The sequence below is a fragment of the Grampus griseus genome (genome assembly GCF_964374135.1).
Source record: "Grampus griseus genome assembly, chromosome: 10".
Taxonomy (NCBI): Eukaryota; Metazoa; Chordata; class Mammalia; order Artiodactyla; family Delphinidae; genus Grampus; species Grampus griseus.
This window is the reverse complement of record NC_139004.1, coordinates 101,544,730-101,562,106: the sequence shown is the minus strand read 5'-3', so window position 1 is coordinate 101,562,106 and position 17,377 is coordinate 101,544,730. Positions and strand designations below refer to the sequence as shown.

Genomic DNA, 17,377 nt, shown 5'->3' with positions numbered 1-17,377 from the left:
TGTATTGTTCAAAAGAAGTGTTATGTTTTGGGGGCTCCTTATTCACTTTCAGTTGAAATATATTCCAAGACTTCATGAAAGGGGGGAAATAATATAAATGTTCGATAATTCAGGGTCTCGTTTCGTCACACTGACATTTAAAATAAGATATACATGGTTAAAAAGTGAAAAATAATAATCTCTTCCAAGGGGCCTTCCTAATCACTGTCTAAACCAGGGGCCCCCTCATTCTCTCTCACCATCACACCTTGTCCCTTTCACAACACTTCTCAACACTTTGTAATCATGATTATTTGTTTCCTGGGTAGGTTAAGATTTGTCTCTCCCCCTAACCTGTGAGCTTGACAAAGCCTTTTAGATCTTGCCTGCTGGGTTCGCTGCTTTGTCCCAGTATGGTGTGCTGGTGAGCAGATAGACTAGGATTCTGTAACAAAGAGGCCCCCAAACAGCGAGAATAACATAGATTATTTCTCCCAGAAGTAATAGCGTGTGTAGGTGGTCCAGGCTGGCATGGAGGTTTGAAGGTGTTCTCAAGCCCCAGGGCTCCTCAGAGCGCCTCTCTCCTCAGCCACACAGGATACAACTTAAAAAACCCTCTTCTCCAGAGCAATCCCACTCTTTTTGGCCTCAGCTCTCCTAACCAGTCTGCCCCAGATCTTTGTTCTCTCAACAAGAGGTTCATCCATGTGACTTCCCAAACCACAGAGCAAGCTCCTGAGATGAAGTCAGCTTCTCTCAACGACACAGGACCACTGTGTGCACTTTCTCCCTTGTTGTTATTAAATATTAATTTTTCTTTCTGTGGCTATATTTTTTCTGTCCACATCCCTGACCTTTTGGCAAATTACTTCATTCTGTGCCCCAGTTTCCTCATCTGTAAAATGGGGATAACCATAGTTCCACTCCTAGTGGTGCTGTAAGGATCAAATGAGCATAAAGCTTTTAGAATTGAACCTAACACAAGCTATGTGCTATTTAAATAATAATTAGCATGATTATCTCTTTGGATTCTCTCAGCCTCCCCATGGGTGGAGGGGCAGGCGTCACTTCATTTTCAGACACAGAAATGAAGGACCAGAGAGCCGAAGCCAGTTACCCAAGGCCACAGCGCTGCAGGCAGGCGGCGGTCTGGGTTTAATCCAGACCTGAACCTCAGTTACCTCATGATAAAATTAGGGTGATGATGGTAACCCTCATAGGATTAGGTTGTGAGAATCCAGGGTCATCGTGCAATCAGGTGATGGGCACGTGCAGGGCACTGTTCAAACGTCTGTGCCCTTCCCCTTCATGGTGCCCCCTCACCTCCACCCCCGTCACACCGACACAGCGATCTCAGCTGCCCTGCTCCTGGCAGCCCTGGGGTCAGCTGCTTCTGTTTGGTGGGCGGGGCAGCTGGGCCTACAGAGAAGCCCATTGTCTCTGTCCTCTGGGGCTCTATTGTTGGGGCCTCCTCCCAGGATCCAGCCCCAAGACACTCTCAGCTGTCGCCGGGCTCCTCTTGGCTTCCCGGGGCGGGGCCGGGGTGAGTGTGCAGATAAACAACTGTACCCTGAAGACTGGATCACCAGTCTGATTCTACTGGTAAGGTCACTGAGGCTCAGAGAGCCTAAAGAACTGTGTGGAGAGCGCTTGTCTCATGTCAGAGCCGCCAGATGGGGCTGGGCAGTGGGGGGGAGTGGGTGGCCTCAAGTCAGTGTGGTCATGCATCCCATTAGGTCAGAGATGTCAGGGCCAGAACACACGGCCCCCACTCTTCCATTTTACTCGTGGAAACAGAGACCACAGAGCCCGGACGCTTGCCCAAGGCCACACAGCGGCTCCACCTCGGAGTCCGCCGGGAAGCCCGGCGTCCCTAACACCCAGGACGCCCAAGCCTTGAGACCGCGCAGGAAGGCCTGGCGGCCGGGGGCGGGGCATAGACTGGCCCCTCCCATGGGGCGGGGCGATGCCTCCCGTTCCAACTCTGGGACGAGCGGTCCTCCCCATAAGGGGCGCGGCTTCCGAGCCGGGCGAGATCTCACTGGGTGTTAGTCTGACGAAGGGGGGACTTCGCGCTTGAAGGGCGTTGGGTGGCGTGGCCTCCCTCCCGCAGAGGCGCTCTGTGCGGGACTCCAGACCTCTGTGCTGTGACGCAGGCGCGAGTGGAGGCGGGGCGGAGCCGAATCTTCGGAGCTCCGCCCCCAGTGGAGACGACAGAGGCTGGGGGCGTGTCCTGGGCGGGGCCGCTCCCCGGCCCGCCCGGTCGCGGAGTGGTGGCAGCGCTGGGAGGGCCCGGCCCCGGCATGTGAGTGCGGCGGGGGCGGGGATGGGGGCGCGGGATGGGGCGCCGGGCCAAGCCCGGGGGGTTCCCGGGGGTCCCGGTGGGCGGGAGCACCAGTGCGCGGGCGGCCGGGCGAGCCCGCCAGGTGCGGGCCCAGGTATGGCGGGTGAGGGGCGCTCGGGCCTCTTGTGGCCAGGCCGGCCCCGCGTGCCGGACCAGCCCAGCGCCGCCAATCTGCGGCCCACGGGACGGGCGCCGGCGCGGGGCGCCGTCCCGGCGGGGGCTCGCTACAAGCGCAGCTCTGACGTCTGCCCTCGGGCCCCACCAGCTAAGCGGAGGCCCCCGCAGTGGCAGCCGGGTTTCTGTTCCCTGTGCGGCAGCTGCGGAGGTGTTATGGGGGTCAGCTGCGCGGCGGGGCCCCAGGTGACCCCATTCCTGGCTCCGGGTTGGGCCGCAGTCTGCGTGAGCCCCGACCTGCTGTTTCTGGGAACTGTCACCTCAGCTCTCAGGGAAAGGGCGCTTTCTGTGCTCAGTTGTTAAATGCGTTATCTCATTCTTCTCAACAGCCACACATTTTACAGTTGAGGAAAGCGAGGCCTACGGCCACAGAGCTGTTGATGTAATTGTTATCATGTGGAGGTGAGGTGCTGAGGCCTTACTGCCAGACACACCTGGGTTCACATCTGCTGTTCCACAGACCCGTGTGACCTTGGGCGCACCTGGTTCCCTCCCGGAGCCTCCGGTGGGATGGTGGTGCCTACCCCCCAGGGCTGCTGTGAGGATTGGGTTGAATGGTTCAGGGAGCTCAGTAAGGAACCGCTATTATTACTGTTGTTGCTGTTGGTAAGTGGCCCTTTTTCTGCCACCGAGGGAGCTGGTGGTACTGGGTCAGGGCTGTCTGCTCAATCCCAGTCTGCTGGCGCAGAAGGGGAAGCTGCTTCCCACGGTGAGACTGTTCCTGTCTGTGCATGTCTATCTCTGTGCCCATGGAAGGCCACACCCAACCCAGCTGTACCAGCATGTGCCGGAGTCACGCTGGCCCATCGTGTACTCACCGCGCTACAACATAACCTTCCTGGGCCTGGAGAAGCTGCACCCCTTTGATGCAGGAAAATGGGGCAAAGTGATCAGCTTCCTAAAAGGTATGGAACGCCCCACTCGGACCCTACATCTGCTTTCTCCAGCCCACCTGCCACCACCTGCTGCTCTTTCCCTGGCACAAGCGTCAGGCCCTCCCACCTCCAGTGTCAGCCCTGAGACAGCCTCCCACCCGTGCTGTCAAAAGGATCTTTCCAACACAGACTTCTAAGCATGATATGCTCCCATATCACACCTTCACTGGCTCTCCATCGCTGTGGACGTAAGTCCTGTCTCTGCCCCTGGAGACCCAGTAGAAGGGGAACTGATGCTTGGAGGAATGCATTGTCCATAGCCCACAAGCTCCTAGAGTCTGGGAAGTGGACAGCCTTTGCTCCAACCTCACGGATTACAAATGAAGGAACTCGGGGCCCAGAGAGTTAGAAAATGTGCCCAAAGGCACACAGCTATTGAGTGGGGGAATGGGGCCTGGACCTCAGAGCCCCAGGCTCGTCCGCTTCATGGCTCATCCCCTGAGTGGGGTGGTGCTCTGGGGAGCACGTTGTTTCAATTGTGGTTTGTAATCTAGGGATCTGGTTCATGTGGAAAATTCAGGCATCACAGTAGGCTGGTGAAAAAAAATATTCTAGTTCCTTGTATTGTGGGTTCTTTAACTGAGGGAAGTAGGAAATATTACCCGAAATGTTGCCGGGCGTAGGATGAAACATTGCATATCTTTAAATCGCACAATCCCTCTGATGACACCTGGGGGAGGTTTCACTGTGGGGCTAGCCCGTCTTTAACACCTAAGCCCATCTCCCTTTTTAGCAAATCTAGAGCGAGCCTCAGTCTCTGCACCTGGCAGAAAATAGAGTCAAGTTAGAGATTAATAACACTGTTATTTGTTTTTATATTTTTTGTTTTTATTTTTGGTTAACTTCTGTTTATGGCAAGGGATACTGATTTTCCACTTGCAATAGTGACCAGAGTGCATATTCAAAGAAAAGTATTAAGTAGAAAAGAGTACAAGTGGTGTGCAGCCGTGGCAAGAGCTCTGGTGAGGTGAGCGGAGCCATCCTGCCTCTCGCCTGGCTGTTCTCATGCCTTCCTGAATGGGGTCCTTTATACTCTGCTTCCAGTGGTCCTGAGTCTCTGTGTTCATTGCCCCTTCTTGGGCTCCTGTGTCACCCAGTAGCGCAACATAAGGGTTCCTTGTCCCCCTCACTCTGAGCTGACCATCTTCCTGAGTTTCCTCTGAGCAGGTGGGTGGAAAGGAGCCAGGGTCACATGGTGAAGGGCCTTGGGTACCGCCAGGAAAACAGCTGGTTCCTTGCCGGAAGGCAGTGGGGAGCCATGGAGTGTTTGGGGCGGGCGGGATACCTGCTATATGTGGAGCTCTTTGTGAGAAGTGTATGGAACTAGTTGGTTTCTACCAGGGTTGGTTTCTAAGAGTGACACATTAGCATAGGTCCCCTAGATTCTGACCTTGTCCTTCGACTTCCCTAGAACCAGAGCATCATGGTCCTGTTGTCACTGTGCCCTAGAGCACTTCATCCTCTCTGCCTTATTTCTTCTGTTGCAAAAGGGAGCAAGTCTTGTCTGGTGTATGCGTATGTGGTAATGAAATAACATGGTTTTTCCCAAACATCAGTCATTTGCAAACCACTCTTGGTCCCTTGCCATCGCCTCATACCACCTGTTCCATTATTTACTTCATAGTTTTTATTGACTTAGCCTTCGTTTTAAGAAACTTAAATAAACCTGTTTTAAAAGGAAACATTATGTCATCTAAATGGAAAAAGCCAGTTTCATTTGCCATAAATAGAAGGTCATGGTAAAAAATAAATGCAATGAAAACAACAGTGTTATTTCAGCTCAGGCAGCTTACTGTTGCTGCGTACTGTGAAACTGATTGCTCCTTTTGGGGGGTTAAAAAAAGGGAGATGAGCAAGGGTCAGGCAGGTGTTAAAGAGAGGCCCCCCGTATACCAACCCCCCATGATGTCATCCCAAGGTGGAGAGAGAATCGATCAGAAGAGCTTTTTCTCACCTTGAGAGTCAGCGTTAATGACCCGTGTGCTACCTGCCTCTAGAAGGTGTCCAGTCACACTTGAGCTCGCCTCCCAGCTGTCAGTGGCCTGGGAAACACGAGGATCACTGTGCACAATGTCGTATGTCCCCTGGCCCGAGGGCCTGGCCACTGTCCCCACTGGCCTGAGAGGTGGCCCGTTCTCAGACCGCCCACAAGCCACCAGGGCCCACCTTGTCCTGGGGCAGGGCTGCCAGCCTGTGGGAGGGGCTGGGGCTGGGCCTGGCCTGGAGGCGGCAGGGATGCATGGGGCCTGCTTTGTGGTTTCAGAAGAGAAACTTCTATCAGACAGCATGCTGGTGGAGGCACGGGAGGCCTCGGACGAAGACCTGCTGGTGGTGCACACGAGACGCTATCTCAACGAGCTGAAGGTACAGGGCCTGGGGGCTGCCAGCCAGAAGGAGGGGCTGGAGGAGGGGGCGCTTAGCCTGGGGATGCACAGCCTCGAGGGGCTCCATTCCTGTCCCTGTGCAGGGGGAGCATGTGAGTCTGTGATCCCCGACAGGAGAGAGGTGTCCTAGAAAGGCAGATGCCAGGGGTGGGCTAGGCTAGTCCAGGGGATGGTGAGCTCCCCATCCTTGGAGTATGAAAGCAGGGATGGCCACTTGGTGGGGGTTGAACCTTCATTGGGGTTTTGGGCTTCTGCATCAGTGACTTTCAATCTGTGCTATGTGGACAGGCCTCAAAGACCCCTGCTGGGATGATGGGTGGGGGGGCCCCAGTCCCTTGTCCCCATTCAACCAAAGCTATTCCACTTTGGCCTATTTTTACCTCGGGCTAAAGTATAAGATACTGTTTCAAGGGCTTCTGCAGCTAAAGACGTGTTGGAAACTGTTGGGCTGAAAACGAGTTTTTACGCCCCAGGGCCCAGCAGGGAACATAAACAAGTGGTGGGTGGTGTCTGGGACAACTGGAGCTCCTGCCCTTCCCAAGCTGGTGGCTGCCGCCCAGACTCCACCGTGGGCTCAGCTTTCAAAGAAGAAGCCAGAAATCCAGATGTTAAGTGACAGTTCCTGATTTCTTAATGTAGCAACTCATTGGAAGATTTCTGAAGCCCACCTGCAGAGCACATGGGGTCTGCCCGTGGTGACCTCATTCTAGAGGAGCTGCATGGCTCTCCTCAGTGTGGTTCTGAGGGTAGAGGCATTCAGTCAGTCCCCTGTGTGGGAGAAGAGGGCAGGCTGGGCTCGGGGTGGCATCAGAACCTGGTGCGTCAGGGATGCCACAGGTTCTCTGTCCCCAAGGGCATGCAGTCCTGACCCCTGACCGCTAGACTTCCCAGCAGGACTCATCTTAGACTCAGAGCTAGAGTGGGCGCCAGAGGTCACCAGGCTTCTTCCCCATAGGTGGAAACACCTAGGCCCAGAAAGAGGCCCCACCTGCTCAAGGTCACCTGGGAAGTCCAGCAGGCTCGGGGGAGACCCCAGGCAGGGCATCCGGTCAGGTCTTCCGGGTTCCAGGCCACGGCAGCTGCCCTCCGTCCTCCTCCACGCCGGCCTGAGCTGTGAGAATTCTAGATGGATCCGTGACAGTGTGAGCTCATGAAAGATTACCAGGAAGAGGTTGAAACCTGGCTCCCGGGAGAGCGAGGTGTGCGAGGCCTTGGCACGAAGCCCAGCACTTGGCTGCTCTGGTTTCCCAGGGCCCGGACATGCGTGGTCACAGCCCAGCAGCTCGGTCAGGAGGACATGCCTGCCAGAGTCCGGAGGGTGAGGGTGGGGGCAGGGAGAGACCAGAACAGAGTGGCGCCAGGCTGGAGCCAGTGCCAGGATAACGCTGGGGATGGGGGATGGGCTCCAGGGCTCCAGGGCTTCATCCGTTTGAGGGGCTTTTCAGGGAACGGTGTGGGACTGACTGCATGCCTGGCCTTGGGACCCCAGAAGCCTGAAGGCAGCTTACTATGAGATAAGCAATAATGCAAACAAGTAGAGCCCCAAATAGAAAATTGAGGTCAAGGACAGGAGGAGACTTCAGATATGCCAACATAACCAAGATGCTATGGTTGTGCCATGTATTTGGAGCTCCCTGGCAGCCAGAGCAAAAGGAGAAACATGATGATTTCCACATGACCTACTAAGGTGAAGAAGTATTCAGTCACACAGCACATCTATATCGAATACTGACTGTGTACTGGATGCAAAGAAAAAAAAGAATAAGCAAGTTTCCCTGCTCCCATGGATTTGTATTTCATTAAAGAAGACTGAAAATAAAGAAGTAACCGTACAAGAGCATTTCGGAGAGCACCAAGGGCTATGAAGGGAAAAAAAAGGGTAATTAGGCAGAGGTATGTTCATTTAGCTTGAGCAGTCAGGGAGGGCCTCACAGAGGAGGTGAGGTGTGAGCAGAGATCAAAGAATGAGGAGTAGGTGATACTCGTGGAGTTTTAAAAGAAGAATGTCCAGAGTCTCAGGCCTGGAGAGGGAGGGGGCTTGGCCTCCCAAAGGGGAGAGGGTTGCTTGAGTGGCCAGGTTGAAGGGAATGAAACGCTGACGTGGCACGTGATGTGGTCAGGGAGGCCAGCAGCCCTGGTCCACAAGCCCTGCAGGCCTCAGGAGGAGTTTGGATTTTGTTCCAGGTGCCACAGGAGAGTGATGTGGGGTCATGTGCCCCAGACGCTCAGGTGAGACCCATGCACGTTCCAGGCATTGTGTGGTGTCTAGGGGCTGCTCTCGGGAACAGCCCCCTGGCCCCTGATGTCCATGACGTTTCTTTCCTCTTTTCTCTGCTGCAGGACCCCCAGGGCTGCTTCTCCTCAGCGGTCCTGTGTGTGCCATGCCCGTACTGCCCCATACCCGTGTTCCGGGCTCATGCCTGGCCCTGCACTGGTGTGGCCTTCAATGCTTAATACACTGGGCATTGAACGAGGTGCAGTGGCCTGATGTTTGCCAGATGACGTCCATTCAGGGAAACAAGTGTTTATTGAGCGCCTGCTGTGTGCAAGGCCCAGAGTCGGCCCCACTGAGGGTGGGGTTTGGGTCGGGCCAGGGCCAGGCTCCTGCCTTGTGCTGACCCTGTGACAGTTTGCCGTGGGGCGCCAGGTGGTGGGATGCAGACCCGACATGTAGTCCCCGTGTGCCCTGTGCTGGGCAGTGCTCGGGACACATTTATGTAGTGAGTGTTTAGAGGACCAGGCTCTGCTCTGGGTGTAGGATGATGGCGGAACAGAAGAGACTGAATCCCTCTCTTGATGGGACGGAGTTGGTGTGTTAAAAGGCGCTCAGTGCCTTGGGGAAAGGACAGCAGGAAAGGGGGTGGGGAGGACCGCCCTTCAAAATAGGAGGCCGGGGGTCTCACTGCCATGTGACCATGGACTGAGGGCCCTGAGGGAGTGGGCTCGGTGGGCGTCTGGGGGTAGGCATTCCGAGCAGAAGGGTCAGCAAGTGCAAAGGCCCTGAGGCAGGAGTATCTCCAGTGTGTTCCAGCAGCAGCGAGGACTAAGTGACTGGATGGGAGGAATGGGAGGGAGACGGTAAGGGGTGGGGTCGGAAAATGATTGGGGCCAGGCCACAGAGGGCCTGTGGTCGCTGTGGCTTTGCTCTGAAGGAGGTGGGAGCCCAGGAGTGTTTCAAGCAGGGGGACGTGATCTGACCTAGATTTTAACAGGATTGCTTGGCAGCTGTGATGGGAATGGTTGAGACCAGTCTGTCAGAACAAAAGCAGGGAGCCTGGGAGGGAGCAGGTGGTTGCAATGATCCTGGTGAGAGAGCCTGGCCTCTCAGATGAGGCTGGAAGTAGCTGTGACCTGGGGGGGGGGGGGGTACGTGGCAGAACTTGGGGTTTGTTATGAAGTTGGAGCAATAGGATTTTCTTTTGTTCAGATTGGGTGTGGGGTCTGCAAGCCAAGGAAGCCAAGGATGCCAAGGATGTCCCAGAAATTGTGGCTGGAGCACCAGGGAGTCTGGGCACAGCTTGGGCCTCGTTGCTACCCTCACAGCGCCCGGCGCCTGTGGGAGAAGAGACACAGGCCCCCGTGTGTGCCACGGAGCAGCCGGGGGGGCGAGTCTCAGAGAGTCCCAGGGAAACAGGACGCCCGGGGTTACAGGATCAGCTTCTCCATTTCTGCAGAGAAAAAAAAAAGGCCATTGGGATTTTGGCAGGAATTGTGCATCTGGAGATGAATTAGGAGAGAACTGACATCTTTACAATGTTAGGTCTTCCAGCCCATGAACACAAGATGTCTTTCCACCTATTTAGATCTTTAAGTTCTGTCAGCGGCGTTTTGTAGTTTTCCGTGTATGAGTCTTATACCTGCTTGGTAAATTTATTCTTTTTGAAGGTGTTGTAAATGAAATTGCTTTCTTAATTTCTGTCTGGGGCTATGGCTTCCTCTTCTTTCATTCTCTGTCCCCTGCTGGCTTGCCGAGGGTGGGAGGGGGGCATCGACTCAGTGTTTTCCTTCAGGGGCTCGTTGCTCACTTACTTGTAGCGAACAGTGGTTCTCTGCCTCACGTGTGCCGGACCGGTGCTGGGTGATGGGCTTGGCGGGACAGATGGGTGGAGCTGGCTGTCTTCCCTTCTCTGGGTCTGCCCCTTACCACACACGCATACACATGAATGCATGTGCATATGCACACCTCTGCACACATGCACGAAAACACACACACACACACACACATGGGTCTCGCAGCTGTCCAGCCAGACCATGTTCTCCCTCTCCCCAGCAAGGCTGTCGCGTTGCATATCAGCGCCTCCCTGCTGGGCTGCTATGTGTCCGTGAGGCCAGGAGCAGTGCCATCTTGGGACCTGCAGCCTAGCAGGCGCTTAGTAAATACCTACCAAGTGCTGGGGCCCCTCCAGGGCTCTGCTTGGGGTCAGTGGAGAGCAGGGTCTGGACCTCGGGCGTTCCCAAGCAGGCAGGAGATGGTCTAGGAGCGGGGTGCATGGATGCTTGCCCAGGGCTCGGGAGGTTATAGGGAAGGCCTGTGTCCTTATCTTGGTGCAGACGCCTTCTCGGTGCTCCAGACCCTCCTGCCTCAGCAGTGGAGGATGAGGACATCCAGCCCCATTTGAAGGGATGACTGATTCCCGGTGGATGGGGAGGCTGTGCTGTGCCTGGACAGCAGGAGCCCTGGGCGTCCAGTCCTGGCTCCGTCAGTGACTCCCTGTGACCTTGGAAGGAAAGATCCTCCCCCCAGCCCCCCGCCTCTCCGGGGCCTCAGTGCCCCTCTGTGCAGTGGGCGGGCTGGGCCAGTTCTGGGTGGGCTCCGTGGTGACCTGGAGTCCCCTGCAGCTCTCCTTCTGGGCACAAGAGGGCAGCCGAGGGCCTTGGAGCACGAGGACCGAGGGCTGACTTAGCTTTAAGGAGAGTGCGGTTGTGAGCATCTCTGTACTGAGCCCAGAGCTCAGCCACGGTGGGAGCTCCCATTTCTCACCCAAGGAGCTGCGCTCGCCCGAAGTCCCCGCCCCGCGCCACCCCGAAGCTGGCCCAGGGGGAATCTGCTTCCCCGCTGCTGCCTCTGGGCTCACCGGGCAGAGGGAGGCCAATGGCCCACATCTCTTTCCACAGTGGTCCTTTGCTGTCGCAACCATCACAGAAATCCCCCCTGTCATCTTCCTGCCCAACTTCCTGGTACAGAGGAAGGTGCTGAGGCCCCTCCGGACCCAGACGGGAGGAACCATAATGGTAGGTGGGGAGCTGGTTTGGGGCGGGGAGCAGCGGCTGGGCTGGGCCCTCCACCCCAGGCTCCTTCCCACCCTGGGTCTTTGCCCACCCTGGGCTCTCCATCTAGAATGCCTCGTGCTGCTGAGTAGTTGAGCAAAATCCTAAATATTCCTCAAGGCAGCAACAAGAACTCTTTCTTCCAAAGCCTCTCCTGCCTGGCTGGGACATTAGAATTCACTGTTCTGCCCCCAAGACCACCTGTTAGAGTTACCGTATTTGCTGGTGTATAAGATGTATCCCACCCCCTGGAGAGTATGTCCTAAAACTGTGACTCCGAGCTACTCAAATTTCAGATGGAAACAAACCCCTATGACGTCAGCGATGGATGGTGCCCCTCCCCCCCATCGTGGGTGTGACAGTCACAAACAGTTGCAGCAAAACTGGGTTTCACATTCTGTGTGTAGTTTTCTCTAAAATTCACCACAGACTGCTGAGTTGATTGGAGGTAGAGGAGCTGAAATGATTTGAATGTACAATGATCCAACCCAGACAGGGATTAATACCTGTTGACCCCTATAGTTTTCTTCTCAGCTTTGCAAATTTGTGCATTTTGAAAGTTTATTAGAATATTACTGCCCACCCCAAAATTATGATTTCCTATAGGATTTCAGTAATAAGGTGACAGTATTTCCAGGAACAAAAATTTGTCCATTTTCCCTTTAAAAGCTGCTTGAGAACCCTTGTCAGCTCACGTTCCATCCTAAGAACTGAACTTTGATTTCCTCCAGTCTCCTCACCAAATTGCACAGGGGCTTACGCACCGCATGTCTCATAAGCCAGCCAGTTTGGGGTTTGCTGGGGATGGGTGGGTGCTTCCTGTACCCCACCTCCCAGCTCATCCCCACCTTGGAGCTGGCTGGAAATGGTGTTTATGGGATGAGTGATTCAATGAATAAGTAAGTGCAGGAATTGGCCGCCCGCACCCCTCATCCTGTGCTTGTTTCCAAAGGCGGGGAAGCTGGCCGTGGAGCGAGGCTGGGCTATCAACATAGGTGAGTGCCCCGTGGCCTGGCCTGGGTCCTGGGGGCAGCAGCTCTGGTGCCACTGTGGACAGGGGTGGCCGCGATGGCAAAGCTGCCTCCTGACCCAGGGATGGTGACATGCCCACGTGGGGTCAGCTGACTTAGGCAGCCTGGAGCCCGGAGCCGTCCCTGGGAGCTGAGCGGGGAGGGGGGCCCTGGGAGGAAGGTGGGAGGGGGGCGTCTGGGCCTTGAGCCTGGCCCTGGCAACACCTCGGCTGTCCTCGCAGGCGGCGGCTTCCACCACTGCTCCAGCGACCGGGGCGGGGGCTTCTGCGCCTACGCAGACATCACGCTCGCCATCAAGGTGTGCCCGAGAGCATGTGGGGGGGGTCACCTCCGAGAGCCTCCCTGGAATCCCCCAATCTGGTGTGCTCACCCCGCATTGTAGAGAAGACAGCTGAGGCCCAGAAGGGGCGGGAGCTCGCCCAGGTCCCTCAGCCGGGCTGGGACCCAAACCCAGATGCGACACTTGCTTTTTCGTGTTGCCTGAGACGGTCCAGAGGTGACAGCCTTCAACAGTGGCAGGGGACCGGAGGGGAACAGTTTCCATGTCAATATTAAATTATGAGAAGGGTGAGATAGAAATAATGACCCTGATGGTGGTGACAACGGCTAGCATTTACCGCGGGCCCGGCCCTGTGGCCGCCTCCAACCTCCAGGGCTCGCCCCTGCATCCTCATGTTTTACAGAGGAGGAGATGAGGAAACGGGCCCAGAGGGGCGAGGGCACAGCCGGAAGGGGCAGAGCTGGCAGCGGTCTCCACGTCGGTCAGATCGCAGTGCTGCCTCAGCACCTGCGCGTGGCCTCGTGCTCGGGGTTGGCATGAGCCCCGTGGCTCCTGTCCCCACGGGGAGGAGGGACAAGTCAGCAAACCCTGGGCATTCGGAGAGGGGGACGCAAGGAGACCTTCTTGGAGGGTGGGGGAGGGGAAGGAGGGCTTCTCAGAGGAGGAGGCTTTAGGGCTGGGCCCTGTAGGAAGGTGGAGATGGCAGAATGAAGTTCCAGGCACAGCCTCGAGGGGGGTTCCCCGCTCTGCACCCCAGCATTTCCCCGGGAATCCTGAGCTGTCGCGGAGGGCCAACTCTCTTAACCTCCTCACCTCTGGCCCTTCAGGGCACAGCACGTGCCCCTCCAGGGAGCCTTCCCTGAATACACACACAGGCTTCTCCAGAGCCACACAGCTCCCCAGGGCTCTGCCTGGTGGCCTGATCTCCCATAAGCATGTACAGGCTTCGGCCCACCCCCTCGCTAACTGGGAGCCTCTACAGGGCTGTGTCCTCTGGCCTGTGTGGTCCTTACCTCTCCCCTCTCCCGCCCTGGGCAGTTTCTGTTTGAGCGAGTGGAGGGTGTCTCCAGAGCCACCATCGTTGACCTCGATGCCCATCAGGTGAGTGCCTGGTGGGGCCCGGGGTCCCACAGGCCCGCCCCCCCAGGCCACCTCCCCGCACTCCCCAGCTGCCTCTGACGCGCACCACCGTGCTGTGGGCTCCGCTCCCCCAGGAACATCCCCCAAGCCCCAGGCTGGGCCTCTGCCGCCCGCACCCAGGCACGCCCGCACCCAGGCACGTGGGGTGTTTCCTGGGGTGTGGTTGGGGGTGCCTTTCCCAGGGCACCTGCCTGTGAGTGGCTTCCGTGTGTTCCCCACAGGGCAACGGGCACGAGCGGGACTTCATGGGCGACAAGCGCGTGTACATCATGGACGTCTACAACCGCCACATCTACCCCGGGGACCGCTTTGCCAAGCGTAAGCTGCCCTGCCCCTCAGCCGCAGGGCCTCTTGCTTGGGTGGGGCTCTCTCTGGGGCCTCTCCTACATGCTGGGACCTGCAGAGGCCCCTTCATTTATTTATCCTCGGCATCCCTGCGAGGGGAGACTGACGAGGAAACGGAGACCTAAAAAGGCCGCTTGACCCACCCAAGACCACATAAACCTGCCCAATAAGCACTGTGAGTCCTTCTTTTGGGGTAGCCACCGGAAGACTAAAGTAGCCCCCTCCGCTAGGTGTGCAGCTGTCTGGCCAGAACAGCGGAGGGCGGAGAGGAAAAAGGAGGAGGACACATGAACATAAAACGAGACGGCAGACATTAGCTCAAATGTCATAGTTACTAAGTAAATGCAGGTGGATTAATTAAAAGGTAGAGGCTCTCAGCTGAGCTTTGGAAACACAGGGACCTGCCCACCCTGTGGGGAAGGGACATTTGCGCAGTAAGAGCCGGCGGGGCCGCTGTGCGTACATCGGCCGCTTTGCCGCCCCGGGGACCCGTTTCTGAACTGAATGTCAGATGTTCTGGATTTGGACCTAAGGGCACATGGGGTGTCCAGGCAAGGACTTACGGAGACAGTGGGCTCAGACACCTGACATGGGTCCCTGAATCCCCAGGGCAGTGTTTCATCTGTGATCCCCCTTCTTTCCTTTGGGTCCCCCTTGCCGCTTGTGTGCTCTTTTTTTAGCCTAGTTTTGGGTGAATAAGAGGTCGAGCACTGGGGAGTCAGATGGGGAAATGGGCCGTCCTCGCCCTCCCCAGCCTCAGTTTCCCACCCCTGCACATTGGGGCTACTGCTGTCTCCCTCGCAGAGGCCATCAGGCGGAAGGTGGAGCTGGAGTGGGGCACGGAGGATGATGAGTACCTGAGGAAGGTGGAGAGGAACCTGGAGAAAGCCCTCCAGGAGCATCAGCCCGACGTGGTGGTGTACAACGCAGGCACTGACGTCCTTGAGGGGGACCGCCTCGGGGGGCTGTCCATCAGTCCGCAGGTACCTCCTGATCCTGGGGCAGGGGAGGGTCCAGGGACACAGCAGCGGCAGGGCAGGTGGGCAGCAGTGGTGCTTCTCTTGAAGCCAGAGGGGAAGGGCAAAAGCAGCAGCAGTCTGGAGCAGGGTTAGACCTGCAGCAGGACTTTCCAGCCTTCCCCATCCCCCACACCAGGGTGTCGTGAAGCGGGATGAGCTGGTGTTCCGGCTGGTCCGAGGCCACCAGGTGCCCATCCTCATGGTGACCTCGGGCGGGTACCAGAAGCGTACAGCCCGCATCATTGCCGACTCCATCCTTAATTTGTATGGCCAGGGGCTCATCGGGCCCCAGCCAGCCAACGTCTCAGCACAGAACTCAGACACACCCCTGCTGCCCCTGGAGGTGCCCTGACGACACTGCCCTCTGAGTGGCTCCCTGCCTGCCGCCCACCCGCCCGCCCGCCCGCCCACCTGCCCCTCAGTGCTTCTCCTTTTCCAAATGAGGGGGGGGACCTCGCGCGCAGCTGCACTCTCCGCACTGGGTGTCGCGGTCTCCGGGCCGTTCTGCGGGTGGGGGCAGAGGGCAGGGCCTGAGTCCCAGAAAGACCCACACGGTCACGGTCACGGCCTGACCAGGCGGCAGTTCTCCCAGGAGGGAGGAGGGCAGTTGAAGCTCCCAGGCGCAGGGAGGGCCCCCAGGGGTGGGGTGTTCTGGTTTTCAAAACAGTGCGACCGTTTCAGACCAAGGAAGCTTCCATCTCTTCCACAGTTGGGCCCCCTCCCTCCTCTTCTGCACCCTCTCCTCCTCCCTTCAGGGGTGGGAGACCTGAGAGGGGGCTGGAGCCAGGCGTCTGGGGTCCCTGGATTCCCAGCCAGCAGGCAGGGGCCCTGGTCCTGGATGTGAGGGGGCGGCAGGGAAGGGGATGCAGGTGGGTTTCCCCTCTGGCTTCTCCTTCAATAAAGCGAGGTCTGGACCTGCTGTCCGAGAGCCCCTCCCTGGAGGGGAGGGGAGGGGAGGGGAGGGGAGGGGAGGGGAGGGCTGAGGAGCCCCAAACCCTGCTTCAGCGGCATCTTGCCCGTCCAGGGAGAGCGCCGGGTCTGGGGGAAAGAACTGTTGGCTCAGGGACAGGCCTTAGCTCTGGAGGCTTGAGGGACAGAGGGAGGTGAGGCCTGGACCGGGTAATCGGGGAGGGACAGGTGGCCAAGCTGGGTCCCACAGGCCCCGAGGCCCAGGTGGGGACTGAGGCGCTGGCGAGGCCAGGCTGGCGTTGCTGGAGGGGAGCAGAGGGTCTCCATCCTGGCCTGCAGGTTGTACGCGTAGGGGGCTGGGGCGGGGCCCCGGCGGGGGCTGCAGCCTCCACTGGGCTCATCCAAAATGCCAGGCCCTGATGTGCACTGCCCAGGGGGGCCCTGACCTTGTCGTCAGCTCTACTCTGAAGGGGATGCTCAGGACCCCACAGGAAGCGGGGGGTCGGGGGGAGCGTCCGCTGCTCCATTGCCTGGGTGTGTGCTTAGTGGTCAAAGCGGGCGGGGAGGGAAAGAGGGCCGTCCCTGATCAACCCCCCCACGGGACTTGTGCTCATTGCCATCTGGGGGTCTCCTGAATTCTCCTACCTTCTCCCTCACACCCCTCTCGCCGCTCCCTCTGCTGGAGGGGGCGGGGCAGGAAGGGTTCCAAGATCACCAAGTGTCAAACACGCTGAACTCCTTAGGCTTGGACGCCGCCCCCGCCCCGCCCCGCCCCACCCCACCCCACCCCGTCCCTGCCCTTGGTCCCTGCATCGGACTCGAGGCACCTAACACCACTTCACCTCCGACACGGCCTGCAGCCTTGGGGGGCAGGCGGCGACAGGCTTGTCACCACGGAGCCTCTGCTCCAGAGAACCATAAAGGCTCTTTTGATCCGACCTGGCTGCCGTGTGTTTTTTTAAAATTAATTAATTTTATTTTTGGCTGCCTTGAGTCTTCGTTGTTGCGCGTGGGCTTTCTCTACTTGCGGCGAGCAGGGGCTACTCTTCGTTGCGGTGCACGGGCTTCTCATTGCGGTGGCTTCTCTTGTTGCGGAGCACGAGCTCTAGGCACGCAGGCTTCAGTAGTTGTGGCTCGTGAACTCTAGAGCGCAGGCTCAGTAGTTGTGGCGCACCGGGTTAGTTGCTCCGTGGCATGTGGGATCTTCCCAGACCAGGGCTCGAACCCGTGTCCCCTGCATTGGCAGACGGATTCTTAACCACTGCGCCACCAGGGAAGCCTTGCCGTGTGTTCTTGAGGTGAAGAATCCATACCTCCTAAGGATTAAAGGAACTAAAGATTGAAAGTTCACACGGCAAGAGGCCTGGCGTGGGGAGCTGCCTGATAAACGCTAGTGTTTCAGCCCATGCCCAGAGTCCCATGGAGAAGGTCATGATTCCCATTCTACAGATGAGGTCGCTGAGAGTCGGCGAGGAGTTTGCTTCAGGCCACATGTCTCGTGAACGGTAGAGCCAAGTTTGACCTCAGCTCTGCCCGTTTCCAAAGTATGTGTTCTGAGCTGTGTCAGGT

General features: G+C 57.6%; 1 protein-coding gene across 1 annotated transcript; it reads left to right on the top strand.

The window, feature by feature from the left end:
* The first annotated feature begins 2,072 nt into the window (after positions 1-2,072).
* On the top strand, positions 2,073-16,719 carry HDAC11 (histone deacetylase 11). The gene is made up of 10 exons (XM_082664059.1): positions 2,073-2,284; positions 3,254-3,402; positions 5,696-5,796; positions 10,932-11,048; positions 12,037-12,079; positions 12,337-12,413; positions 13,434-13,496; positions 13,757-13,853; positions 14,685-14,863; positions 15,036-16,719. Coding segments are annotated over exons 1-10 (1,044 nt in total). The 5' UTR covers positions 2,073-2,282; the 3' UTR covers positions 15,252-16,719.
* Positions 16,720-17,377: the final 658 nt, after the last annotated feature.

Bases quoted from the DNA above. Each gene is read 5' to 3' on its own strand.
- HDAC11 (XM_082664059.1), top strand. The intron at 3,403-5,695 runs GTATGGAACGCC...TTGTGGTTTCAG, and splicing joins AGTGATCAGCTTCCTAAAAG to AAGAGAAACTTCTATCAGAC. The intron at 13,854-14,684 runs GTAAGCTGCCCT...TCTCCCTCGCAG, and splicing joins CGGGGACCGCTTTGCCAAGC to AGGCCATCAGGCGGAAGGTG.